This window comes from Neltuma alba, unplaced genomic scaffold (assembly GCF_004799145.2).
Source record: "Neltuma alba isolate B1F8T4 unplaced genomic scaffold, ASM479914v2 tig00010560_pilon, whole genome shotgun sequence".
NCBI classification, from domain to species: domain Eukaryota; kingdom Viridiplantae; phylum Streptophyta; class Magnoliopsida; order Fabales; family Fabaceae; genus Neltuma; species Neltuma alba.
In genome coordinates this window covers 664,932-679,290 of record NW_021635427.1, presented here as the reverse complement: position 1 = coordinate 679,290, position 14,359 = coordinate 664,932, and the positions used below count along the sequence as shown (strand labels likewise).

General features: G+C 30.5%; 1 protein-coding gene and 2 long non-coding RNA genes across 3 annotated transcripts; all 3 read right to left on the bottom strand.

Moving 5' to 3' along the window:
- Nucleotides 1-6,883: 6,883 nt before the first annotated feature.
- LOC114757125 (uncharacterized) lies at nt 6,884-7,200 on the bottom strand. Its single transcript, XR_003741536.1, has 2 exons — nt 7,169-7,200; nt 6,884-7,028 (listed from the first exon to the last, which is right to left on the bottom strand). It is a non-coding gene; the product is annotated as an uncharacterized LOC114757125 (long non-coding RNA).
- Nucleotides 7,201-7,687: 487 nt separating this feature from the next.
- Nucleotides 7,688-9,238, bottom strand: LOC114757074 (zinc finger MYND domain-containing protein 15; the record flags this gene model as incomplete). The annotated part of the gene is made up of 6 exons (XM_028946067.1): nt 7,688-7,835; nt 7,914-8,085; nt 8,175-8,283; nt 8,577-8,664; nt 9,024-9,124; nt 9,208-9,238. Coding segments are annotated over 6 exons (558 nt in total), but the record flags the coding sequence as incomplete, so codon positions are not given.
- A 1-nt stretch (nt 9,239) lies between these two features.
- Nucleotides 9,240-9,710, bottom strand: LOC114757126 (uncharacterized). Its single transcript, XR_003741537.1, has 3 exons — nt 9,690-9,710; nt 9,466-9,578; nt 9,240-9,256 (listed from the first exon to the last, which is right to left on the bottom strand). It is a non-coding gene; the product is annotated as an uncharacterized LOC114757126 (long non-coding RNA).
- Between the last annotated feature and the right edge of the window lie 4,649 nt (nt 9,711-14,359).

Below are 14,359 nucleotides of genomic sequence, written 5' to 3'. Positions count from 1 at the left end.
GCTCCTCTCTTTCCCTTCTTATGTGCTCTTCCACCTGTTGAGTTTACTATTATCTTCTGTTGTTCTAGTCACCCTATTTTACAAGCAGAATTTGTTTAATCCTGGGGAATGTCGCATCCTCATCTGCTGGTGGTTGCGAAATAACTCTTAAGGATAACGTCCTTAGGACGTGACTCGGATTAACTGTCTTTTAAAGGTGCTCCTGCCTATAGTCTCTACATAAGGTAAAGGACAAATTCTAAATAATGTAAAAGAAATCAAACTAATTATAATACAATCTTCATGAAACATAATGTTTTTATTACAAAAAGCGAAATATATAATTTATTGTTGAGATGTTACACTTTATGGACAAGTAAATCGGTTATGACCAATTTGTCGACATAATCCACACTTGTTAGGTTCATTGGGTGTATCCGCCTTGAGTAAGGATGTCCTTTATTTCTAATCATTGATGGGTTAGTTATTAGAAGAGGACAATCAATCTGTGGCCAATACATCTCATCTCCCACTGGTTGGAACACATTATTATAAACCATTTATATGGTTTCCAACCGAAAAATAGGATCTACATATTGTAAATAGTCTATACCTACTCGTGTACAAGCAGCAATGGTATGCATACATGAAAACTTTTCTACTTGACACTCTCCACAATCACATTTTCTGTCAATCAAATTCACCTTGCAACACCAATGAAATTGATGACATCGAGCATTATATGGCTCCAGAACCTCAAATGATGTTGCTATTCCATTAAAATCTTGAACTACACACACAGATACACTTTGTGTTGCTATGTCTAACTTTTTTGTTATTATCTCAGAAAACACCATACCAACTATAATTTGCGAATGAATTTGTCAGCTGTGTTTCACAAAACAATTATTGACTCTATACATGGCCACCTTAACTAAACCTATTATTGGTAGACTTTGATCACCTTTAAATACATCATTCATACACTCTGCAAGATTGGTTGTCATATGTCCAAAATGACGGCCTTCAAGGTAATATGTACGTGACCATTTCTCTTTTGGGATGGCTCTGATCCATCTAGTTGCAAATATATGGTGCAATGCTATTTCTGCTAATTCTCTATCAACAACAAGACGTTCATAGACATAGCCTACACATTATTATTAGCACTTGTTAGAATGATTATAAATTGCATATTTATAAGATCATAAAAAGCACAAGGAATCTCATCGATATTTATAAACTTCTCTTTTAACCAATTTGTTCCATGTGTTTTGTGAAGATTTGAAGCCACACATCGTAGACAAAGAACATGATATGCATATGGTGGTTGCCATCCAACTTGGGGTTGAGCAATAGCAGCCAAAATTGAACGATGTCTATTTGAAATTAAACAAATTTCTGTTCTATCTTTTACAACACATTAGAGTATAAGGTGTAAGAACCACGCCTACACAGATCTTGATTGCCCTTCAACTATAGCAAATACAAGTGGCACAAACATTTCAGTCACCATCTTGTGATATTATCATAAGCAATATGCCCTTGTATTTTTCATATAAGAATGTTCCATCAACTTGTATAATGGGCTTTAAATATGGAAATGCATCTATGCATGGCTTGAATGTCCAAAAAACATGACAAAGCATTTCAATCGGTTAACCATTTATATTGACTTAAGAGCATTGTTTATTTGAAAAATATATGCATGACCCATGTATGAAGTGTTGAACTGCAGCTAACCACCTTAAGAGTAAGGAATATGAGGTCTCCCAATTCCCAAAAGTAATTGCAATTGCTAATTGTTTTGCCTTCCATGCTTTCCTATATAACACAATATAACCAAATATTGATTGCATCCTCTCAATAATTTGTGACACTTTCACATCTGGTTTGTCAGTTACTAGTGCCATAATGAAAGATGATATAACATCTGCGTCCAACTTTGGATGGTCTTGAGTTAATGACGTGCTCAAACATGCATAAGGCCCCCCATATTTTGTAATTTGCCAATAGTTCTTGCTTTCCTTTTTGCAAGTCCTCACTCTTCAATTATAATTTTTTCCATAGTTGACACAACGATATTCTTTATACTTTTTACATGAATAATAAACTTTAAATGTATGATGAACACAAACAGAATATAGCTTGACTGCTCAACTTAAAACTTGGACATTGCTAAATATTTTTCCAACATTTAACTCTTCATTATCACTAACATTCAAAATATCTTCTAATTCATCAAACTCAGGAGTTGTAACTGAATTAACATGAATTTGTGACAAGGAAGCATTTGCAACCTGATTTTGCTCGTTCATCTCATCATATTCATTGTCATTGTCACTATCATCATCCCTACTACCAGTATTTAAATAAGAATCATATTCTTCTATATTCTCAGATTCATCCATGATATCTTCTATTTAAGGAACAGAACATGATGATACATTGTTCCCACCATTTATGGGGGGTTCAAATGGTTGAAAATTTTTCGTGTGATCACTAAACATGGATTCTTGTTCCATAATGTTCAACCTGTTGCTACTTGATGGAAGCATATTTCCTACATAATCACATACGGGTTGTGACTCAACATGACCATTATCTGGTAAATCACATATGTTAGGATACAACTCTGCATATGTTAATTAAGTTAAAAATCTTCTGGTCACTTGCCTCATTTGTTTTATATCTGCATCACCTTCCAAATTGTATGCTTGGTATTGATGTGGATTTATGCACATACGATATCTATATACTAAATTTGTCGTGTTTTGATGGAGGAAGGAAGTTGTAACATTCGTCCAATAACTTGCTTAATTTGCCCAATGTAAATTTTTGTCAACTTGATAATTTTCACATTATCAGACTCAAATGTTACACCGACTAGGCCATTAAAAATTCACCATTTGCAAATACACACTCGAACTCCTTTTTATGATCCATTCTACTTCCTAATCATTTCATTATAATCACTAGTCAAGCAAGATTAAGTTATACAATAAATTAACTCTACTATACCATTACTTTTTTACAAAATCAATATTTATTATTAGCTCAGAATATCCTATACAACCAAAGACACAAAGGAATCCATATCTAGGGGGGAAAACAATGAATGAAAACTGCATAATCCCAAATCAGGAACTACTGTAAAAAGTGTTGTTGCTAGTATTGTCAAAATCTATTAAAGTATAGTAAACAAACTTAATTACAAATCTAGTCATTTTTAGAATTTGTTAATCATTTGTCGTAAATTATTTCTTTGTAATTAAATAAAAAAAAGTTTAAGAAAGAGAGATTTTTTTCCTTTTGTTTCTTTTGCTATTTCTATAATTTTATTTATATCAAGTATTAATTAATATAAAAATTGCACTATATAAAACATGCTAAACATATCTCTTTTTAATATTACAATTTTCTTGTAATATTACTTTAATAATTAACATATCATAGAGATTTTTTTAATTTTATGCATAAATATATTATTTATACCTTATAATACTTATTTATTATTTTATTATTTCTGTAATATTAATTTAATAAATATCAATTTATTACATGAAAACTAAAAATTTCATTGGGTTAAAATCTTTTGAGCCAAAATCATGGATGAAATGAAGGTTCAAAAATAAAGATTTTTCTTCTATTTTATCACATTTATTAGAAATTATTTACTTTGATTTCTTTTAAATTGTAAAAACATATTTCAAATACATAGTTTTTATTTATCATAAAATTTAAATGATATAAGTTTAAAATATTTATACATTATTTAAATTTATAATTCAAACTTTTAAAGACTTCTTTATTACAAGGATTTATAAAACATATTTAGTAAATATATATATTTATTCAAAATATTAGTTTAATTTTTAATCAATCTTTTTTTTTGCCTTAACTGAATGAAATGGATGTAACTATAAAACTACAATTTAGGAATTTATTAGAAAGAGGAGAGTAAAATAGTAAATAAATTTTATTTTAATATAAATTTTAGTTAAAAATAATATTTTTAGAATCCTTTTAGAATACTCTAATGGTGTTAACTAATTGACTAAACTGTATGTTTTTAAAATAAAAAGAAGGTCTATGTCATTGATGTAAACTAGAAAGATAGTCAAAATATTTTACTTTTGATTCAAAACAATCATGTCATGACACGTCATTACCAATTCAAAAATACAACATAGCAAATAGCAAGGAAAGGGCAAAATGAAGAAAAGAAATTATGAGAGCCCTCCATTCATTTCAATTTTTCATTACTTACACCTTATTTTTACCTAAAAAACATATGAAAGCAATAGTTCACTTGAAGTGTGGGTAGAAGACTTTTTTTTTTTTTAACCAACTTGATATATACCACAGATTTGATATTTATGGTGTATATATAATTATTTTTTAATTTTATCTACCTAATTTAAACTCTTGGAAAAGTATACTTTTATAAGAAAAAATAATAATAATATGCTAAAAAAAGATTGGAGCTTATATCAAAATCTTAACATTTTAAACAATATAATAGATGATAGTTTTATCATCAAAATAAGAGGCACCTAGCTTAAAAGAGTACAAATATTCTAAATTGTTGAACCCACCACCCACCTCTTGAAAATTAGAATAATGAAATATTAGCTCATCAAGGATAGTATGGATGAAAAATCAAATTCTATATCACAATGCAAATATTTTTTTTGAAAAAAATAGAAGAAAAACAATATACTCACAGTAGTAGTAAAAGAACTTGTTAAGTATTTAGAAGTAAGAGTAAAAAAATAATAGAGTAAGAAAACAATGAAAATGGAGCAAGTGAACGACCGAGAGAGGAGGAGGAGGAGGAGGAAGAAGAAGAAGAAAGAAGGAGATGAAGTAGGGAACCAATACTGGACATATAAATATATAAAAGCATGCAAATTGCTATGGCTTCACGGGTTTGCATGGAAAAAAAAAAAAGAATTGAGTTGACAAGTGAGAGAAGTTGGAAAGGAAATGGGAGATTCTCGCATGCAAAGGAAATGGCAGAGACTCTTGCATGGAGTAGGAATAGCTGTGAGCAATTTCACTTTTTGATTTAAAAAAAAAATAAAATGTCAAAAAGGGAATCATTGACGCTAGGAACAATTTCACTTTTTATCAGTTAACACACAAGTCGTTTTTGTCAAGAACAACTTGTGTTTGAAAATCATTATTACCAAGAACGATTTAAATATAACATATTAGTAAATACTTTGAACCTACAGTATTTTGGTATATATTTTTACTATTTATAGCATACCGGCAAAAAGCTCACTTTTCAATAGAAGCAATTTTCACCCTCTCACGTTTTATTTTTCGGTTTTTCCGAAACTCATTATTAGTATACTACAGCATACTTCGCTGGCACCAGTCAAGGCATGGACTACGGAGGATTTTCTTCCGATTATAAAAAGATTAATTAGTAAATTATATAGTGTTTCTTCTGTTTTTTCATTGTAAATGCTTATTATATTCTTTTAAATTATATTTTATATTTAATGCTTTACTTTATTCCAATTATTTTAACATACATCCCTCCGCTCCTTATTGAAACCAATAACCAAAGTACGTGATCAAAAAAAACAGTTATAGTTAAGAACAATTAATGTAAAAAGTATAATTTTTTTCCAAAAATGCCCTTATTAATAGAGAGCATGAGAGAGAACAATTAATTATTAAAAGAAAGAGAAGTTGGGAGAGAGATAGTGTGAGTTGGAGATAATAAATATGGGTAAAATAGTAAATCAACACAAAAAAGTGAGACAACTTGTAAGTCTCTTAATATAGGAACATGCCATAAGCATCAAATGTCTCTTATAATAAGGAATGGAAGTACTATTTTAATCATGACTGGTCCAATCTCGGGTTGACTCCAATCAAACCACTGACTCAACCGGTTCAGTAACAGTCTCTGTAACCAGTCTCAGTTTCAGTATATTGTAATGTTCTGGTTTCTTGCATCATCAGACACACTTTAAAAACATATGGCGTCAAATTGGCACTACGACGCATTCCTCACTTTCTTTTCTCGTTATTTTCTTGTTATGATTTTTTTAATTAACATTAAATACGTCATTATTATACTAATTGTTTGTATAAACATTTTGAGTTTTAAAATATTTCACTTCATTTAAATTTTTTAATATCTTAGTAGTGGAAGTAATTACTGAATTTATTTTAATAAATTTCACTCATCATATATTAGTTCGATCCCAAACCCCAGACAGTAAACATATGCTTGAAGGTGGGTTATTGACGGATAAGGTTGAACATCAAAGCTCCCAATTTTATTTTAAATTTTTTTTTTGGCATTTTTTTTCCCTTTTTTATTATTTTATGAAATATTATTTGGTATTCCATTTTCTTTACTTTAATCCTTACAATTTTATTGCATCAATATTCATGAAGCACGTTTAATGCATAAGCATAATGCATGAGTCTGATTCATTTTATCAATGCACACAATATAATATACCGCTTCAATTCTTAATATAAAACTAATTAAAAATTAAATTGGTTCTAAATATGATCTCAGTTCACTTTACCTCTTGAATTTATAATATTTTCTCTAAAATATTTATATTAATTACAAGGGTTTTCATTCCAATACATATAATTAAAGATAATTTAGGAAAATCAATCCACACTTGTTAGTTGTTACAATTAACCAAAGTAACTGAATTCTTAATCTTCTCAAATTAATTATCTAGTTTTCATGTTAAGGACCAAAGGTAGTACAATACCAAGAGCATTATCATGCGTATAATATTCCTCTAACTCATCCACTTGAGATTATCTTTATCTCCTCAATTTATATCAAAATCAAACATATAAAATGATTAATGCATGGTTAATTATATTTTCTTTTGTGAGGAATCATAAGTAATAATTACACAATAATAAGCATGTGTTTAATACTTTATTTTTGTAAATCAATCAATTTACATCCCAAAAAGAAAGCAATTTGAATAACAAGGAAGCAACAGCACACTATCCTCCACCGCTACCGGCTGCCTGAATGGATTCAATTGAACCTACATGACATAACAGTTCAATGCTTCTGTTGATACCAGATCAATGGTAAGAATGTGAAAATCTAGATAATAATGAACCAACTCGCCCACTTAAGAATCTATCAAAATACAACTTTCAAAAGCGGAAGTAAGAAGCTTACAGGCAATCCAAGGGAGCGGCCAGTTACAGACAGACTCAATACAATGTGCAGCAAGATGACAAGCTTCCTCACAGTAGTCGGTGAAAACAACCGGGATGTCATCTTTTCCATTGCTCCTGAAATATTCATCAAGCAAACCGAACAAAAACAATGAGAAGACGGGGAAAAAAGTACCCTGCTTCTCTTCTATTCATATTGCCACTCCTTCAGTTTTAAGTGTAGAAACTAGCAGAAAGAGTTTACTTTAATTCCAAATGTAAAACCTAATCCACTTTATCTCCTAAATTTATAATTTGTTTTTCAAACTATCCCCATTAATTACATTTATTAAGAGAATTTCTATCAGGAAGTAGTTACAATGCAAATGATTAAAGGGATATTTTAGGAAACCAACATACATTTCTTACAAATAAAAACTTAACTAATTTCCTTACTCACTACAAATTAGTTATATAACTCTTATATTTAGAACTGGAAGAGTACCTTTTAATAAAAGGTAATTCATAATTTGAATCAACAGCAAAACATAAAAGAGAAGCGTGAGGTGGGTGGCATACAATACTGGGTAACCAACTAGTATAAGCAGCAATGCCAGCATTTGGGGCTATGACTAGACGTGGGAAGGAATCCTTATCCTGTTAGGGGAACAAAATTGAAGAGAAAATTGCTGAATTGAAGAATCAGCCATTTAAAGTTATCTGGAAACAATGATAATTTGAATGTTGACCATCAGAAAATTAGATACCTTGACAATATCACCATAACGATCGTGATAGAACCCTCGCCAAAGCTGCAATGTCACTGCCGAAGTGGTATCAGATTGCGTTTTGAAAATCACATCATCACCAGATAATTTGCAGGAACACTCATCACTATTGCAGCGAGCATACTGAGAAATACTGATCTTCTCTCCATCCCTGTTCACTGGGAAACGGAAGATATGCATTGTGGACCAATTTGCGACCAGCATTAGGACAAAACATGAATCACAAGAACTTCAACGGACCTGTGTAGAGGAATCGCAGGCCCAACAAGTTCTACATGAATACGTACACCAGGGAAGAGTGCCCGTAATTCCCCAAACACCACAAGTTGTAGAAGCTCTTTCTCAGGTCCTTTTAGAGACAACGTCATGAGATAGAAGTCAAAAGCCGAGGGATCATGCAAATTACTAATGTCTAAGGGAGATGCAGATGCGAAGCCTTTTTTTGAATAATGATTCATAAAAGTAAATGTTTCACTGCCACTAAAATGACATAACAGATAAAAATGAGGAAACAGATCATTTTGTAAAAGCAAAGAGAGCATAAAAGGAATTTTCTGGGCCAAAAAAATGGAAAAAAAAAAGAAAGAAAGAATCCAAATCAAATTAAAATACTTAAGAAAGAATTTGAAAGCAATAGTTTACCAAGGTAATGTATGTACAGCTTATCATTAATTTCAGGATTCGGGATCGTGATTCCAACAAGTTGCAAAGCATGATATACCGTAAGTGGCTGAAATAGAAAACACCAGACAATCAATACATAAATAATTATCTGAACAATACCTGTTCAGACATGTCTATGCTTTATATGGTATCATATGAAGAACCTTTAGTAGATCCAAGTAAACGATAAGTAACTTTGCCCCTTGTCCAACTTTTAAATACAAATTTTGTCTGATTCAAATCCCCTTCTCAGACTACCTATGCACGCTCATGTCAAAAAGAAAAGAAACCTTGTAGACAAACAAATGGCCGTGAATAGTGTTGACTTCCATGAGAAAACATAGTAGCTAGTAAGGCATGCTTATGAAAGCCATTGAAATGTAAATGAAGATAAAGCAATTGCTAAAGTTAATGAGATACTCATACCCAGTGAAGAAGTAAAGCAACAGGTGAGTCCAGTGGAATGCACCTCCACTTACAGTAGTCTTCCCAACTATGCAACTCCTCTGATATAGCAGATTCAGGCCCTGGTCATCCATATGTTAAATTCACTGTACATCTAAAGGAGGATGAGAAGGAGAAGACAAAAAAGTTTGAAGCATAAAATTACCAGAACATGGGCAGAAATGACTTGAGAGATCCCCTAGCCTTTGTTCAATCTGCAGAAATCAATTTTTCTTGCAATGAACAATTATCTAAAACTAGTAGACTAATGGGAAAATGTTATCTTCAAGAGCACAAAAAGTGAAGCTTTTTTTATTTTATTCTTTATATTAAGCTGAATTCCAATACTCATACATAAGTAAAAGAAGGAATTTAATTAAGTGGCAGAATATGAACTACGAAGGAAATGAGAGAAAACCCTAACCGATCAAAGGTGCCGCATGATGCTCCACAACAGCATTCGTGCAGCCACATTCCCACCTGATGAAGATGCCTCTTCGCCAAAAATGAACACCTAGTCTCTTGCTTTTCACAAATCTGATGGAAGTTAAGAGCAATAAGTAAGCAAGAACTATACATACATAAATACATGTACATATACATTAAAATATACAGATCATTGTCAACCACAAGCAGATCACCAATTACCCGATATGTAGCTTCTGGAGAGATGTGAAAGGAAATTCATTCAACACATCCACATTCTTCATCTGTTTTTCTAACCGTTCACACTCATGTTTATGATGACTCCAGTGTGCAATCTATGCACCAAAAAAAAAAAGGAAAGAAATTAGGTGTGTTTCATGCAGAACATCAATATTTAACTAGAATTTGCCAAAAAAAAAATCAATATTTAACTAGAAAATATCTGCAAGTAGAATCCCGTACAAATAAATTCTGAATATCTTCAGTCCTAAACAAATATTCTGAATATCAGAAATTGGTCCCACAAGTCTATTTAGATGTTCTTGACAATCGAAGTCGTAGTGAAGAGGACATTTTCCTCGCTATATTATCCATACAATCTCATATGACAATAGGCAATAAACACGACTCTCGCACAAATGTAAAAATGAATTCAGGAAACTCAAAAAATTCATATTACCAGGCCATGAAGTACATTCAAACCTAACTCAAATTCAAATTCCAACTCAGTTCCATCTGAAGCCAAACAATATACATAACCAAGAAAAATAAGCAGCAAGGAGTTCGAAACCCAGAAGCATCTTAGAAGAACAATCAAGTGAAAAGAAAGATAATTGTGAGAAAGAAAAGTTTACAACAAGAGTGAGAGAAAAACCTGGTGAGCAATAGAGCAATAAGAAACAGCTTCACAGCGAGCACAGCGTCTCGTGGCTGGGCCGACGCACGGAGTTCTCCCCCTCGCCGCACACTCCATCGTTTGCGACGCAGCTCGGTTGGCCACGGCGAGCCGCCTTCTATTAGTATTTTCTGGGCATTCCTTGTGCTCTTACAAAAATGGCACTGAGAGTGGGCCTGAAAGCCAAACCCATCAAGGATTAAAAATACGGGCTTCCTATTTCTTTCTTGTAGCCCATTTCTTCTTTGAGGTTATGGAATCAAGACCAAGAGGCCTTTTCTTGAGGCAGGCTGTAAATACAATTTAGATTTCTGTCTAGATTAAGATATATCCATTAATCTGAAAATTTTTTTTAGATACGTTCAGTATCGTGAGGTATTTTTTTATAGATCTAACAGTTCAAAGGTTTTTTTTAAATGGGTCCAGCACCCAAAAATATTTTGGTGCTAAGCAAAAAAAATACTTTAAAAAATATTTCAGAGTACTGGATACGTCTTAACTTTTTTCTGTTCTTTATCAAATTATTTTCAATAAGGGAATAAGTATATCTAGTGAGAAGATTTCTGTTCGCAAACCTTTACTGCGATGAACTATTTCGGTGTCAAAATGCGTTAGGTTTTTAAAGATGCCATCATGGCATCATGTAAGTTGTTAGACTTTAAATGGAGACTGGTTTTTATTTTATAAATATAATTTCAATTATGCACTTGTATGTTAAAATGATTTTATTATGAAAATATTTAAATGAGTTACGTTTTCAAAGCTTATCAAAATTAAGATAAATCTCATGCACCTATTGAAATATTTGTTAATTATCTATTAACGAAAACTGGCTTCTCCTTTTGTGCATAAGCTGTACTATCAGCAATTTAGTACCAATTTTATTAGCAATCATCCCTTATTGTTAACTAACATTCAAATTGACCGAATGGAATATCAACATTAATTTTAATATAAATAAAATAATCAAAAAAATAATATATAATTGATATTAATATTATCATTAATATAAAATATAAATATAAAATTCAACAACTATGAGTTGCACAACTTATTCTCAAGACTTTCGAATTTCGATAACACTTGCCACTCGGAGCCCACCTCTCATATAAAAAAATACTATCTCTAGTCCTAATTATAAGAGTTAGTTTAACTTTTAGTTTGATCCTAAATACTACTACCTCCTGTCTTTAATATAAGACTCTGTTTGACTTTTATTTTAGTCCTAAATATAAGATCCCAATCCACTTTGTCTCTCATATTTATACATTTTTTCCAAAGTAGTCCTTCTAATAATGATAGTTCTAGTGACCTCCGATCCTAATTATAAGAGCCAGTTGACTAATTTGAGGAGATTAAGGAAGTAAGTTGAGTTAGTTATTTGTCCTAAATACATGTTATATTTCTAAAATATGTTTACTAATCAAGTGTATTGACTAGAACTATTATTGTTAGAAGGGCTACTTTGGAAAAATATATATAAATATGAGAGACAAAGTGGATTGGGGTCTTATATTTAGGACCAAAATAAAAATCAAACAGTGTTATATTTCCTAAAATATGTTTACTAATCAAGTGTATTGACTAGAACTATCATTGTTAAAAGGGCTACTTTGGAAATATATATATATATAATATAATATATGAGAGACAAAGTGGATTGGGGTCTTATATTTAGGACCAAAATAAAAATCAAACAGTGTCTTTATTAAGGACCGGAGGTAGCATAATATTTCAATTCATTTTGTCCCACATATTTATTTATTTTTTTCTAAACTATCCTTGTATTCCATTAACTATAATTAAATACTACCATGATAATGAAGAAATTCTACTTCCTCGCTCCACTTCTCATTTCAACTATTGAATTAAAATTTGATTGGGTTAGTTTTAATATTTTATAAATATTTCACAATGTTTTTAATATATGAGTTAGTTTGAATTCAATTTGATTCAAAATATAAGACTCTAATATACTTTGTCTCTCATATTTATCCATGTTTTTAAAGTAATCAATATAATTGTACATGTTAAAAGTGTCATCAAAATGTAGTTCTAGCTAATATATATGATTAATAAAGATATTTTAAAAAAAAATCTATTTATCATAAATAACTAACTTAATAATTTTTTTTAATGTATCCAAATTAATTGATTAACTCTTATCCTATTATCCTATTGAGGACTAGAGGTAGTATGTGAAATATTGTCACATGACAATTTTTTTTCTTTTTTTTTTTTGTTTGAATTTTTCCAGGAATAGGAGGGTAAGCAAATACGTTTAGTTGGTGAATTGAATTGAATTCTTTAGTTTGTCTTAAATTTTAAAAGTGCCCATTTGCTGCCGACACATTTATGGGACGTCCTCTGCACAACAAAGACTCCAAGAAGTGGTAAAACGATATGAGCTTGGACAGCGCACCTAGGAGCCCCAGGTTGACTTGATATGGTCAAACCTGAGCAGCACCTTCGTTTTTTTCTTTCTTTTGCGAAAAGGGCCAAGCCACGTGTCTTAGTTGACTTTAAATAATCACTTGAAAATTTTTAAAGTAGGATATATGGATTATGGCAAGTATTTATATTCATTTTTTTAATTCAATATCATTCCTAAGTGTTATAAAATGTTAAAAGTCAATGTTAAATGTTTTAACAAAAATATTAATTTTTTAACAATTAGAGCAACCTTTTTTTAACACTTTGGAGTGACATGGAAAAAAAAAATTTCGGTTATTCACAGTTTCATTGCGTGACAAAAATGACCTTAACTGTTTTAATATAACTAGGCAAGAAATACTTACCTCCAATCTTTAATATAAGAGCTTGTTTGATTTTTATTTTGGTCCTAAATATAAGACCTCAATCCACTTGGTATCTTATATTTATCTTTTTTTTTTCAAAATAGTCCTTGTATTAATGGTAGTTCTAGCTAATATACTTGATTAGTAAGGATATTTTAGGAAAAACAAGACCTATTTGTTAGAAATAAATAACTTAATTAATTTTCTTAATCTACTCAAATTAATCAATTAGTTCTTATATTAAGGACTAGGGGTAGTACTCTATAGAACTTTGTGGTGTGATAACATTTTAATGATTTCTTAAGATCCAATTATGTAACAAACCATAGTTCTTGAACATAATAAAAATATAAACTTCATTTTTTTAAAATTATTTTGTCAATACTACTGAAAATGTATAAGGGTGTTTATTCAATTTGCGTAAATCCAATGTTAAAAAGTACCAACTTACTAGAAATAGTAAACTCAATTGAAAATCACCAAATTTTAGGCTTGGATTAAATTATTATTGGAGAAAATTTATTTTTTTAAAAAAAAAAAGCTACTTCAATGCACACCATTGACAGTAGACAGGTCAAAATTATAAAAGGTACATAGTGGGATTTCAATATTTCATGAGACTAGTTGATATATTTTTTCTCGATTTGCATGCGTTATTCAATCACAAGATCAAGTTAATTTTTTATTTACATTATTTCTATTTTATCGGATATTTCTGAAGAATGCCTCAAACAACATATTAATTAATTAAATTAAAGCACAGTGGAACAAAATAATTTCACTAAGATAACACTTAAAATGGGGTAGATTGAATATCAAATTTATATTAAGCACATGTTATTCACAAATTATATTCTGAAATACTCCCTTTCTTTTATTATTCGTCCTCCTTAAAACCCATATATCAATACAAAAAATTAAAAATAGTGTCTTGCCCATCGTATAAAGTTTTGAAATATTCTCCTATATCCGCAAGGAGTAACAAAAGAATTTTTCATTCTTACCCACTTATTAACTGTAACACCCTACAACTTCTTTAGTATACAGTACCTATTTTTCATATAATCATGATATAAGAAGAGTAAGCACAAATATTCCACAAAGCACCATATTGTGGTTATAAAAAATTTTATTTACCTTAAATACATAACTATATCCATATTAGAAAAGGATTGAACTACTAACATGATTATCAAAAG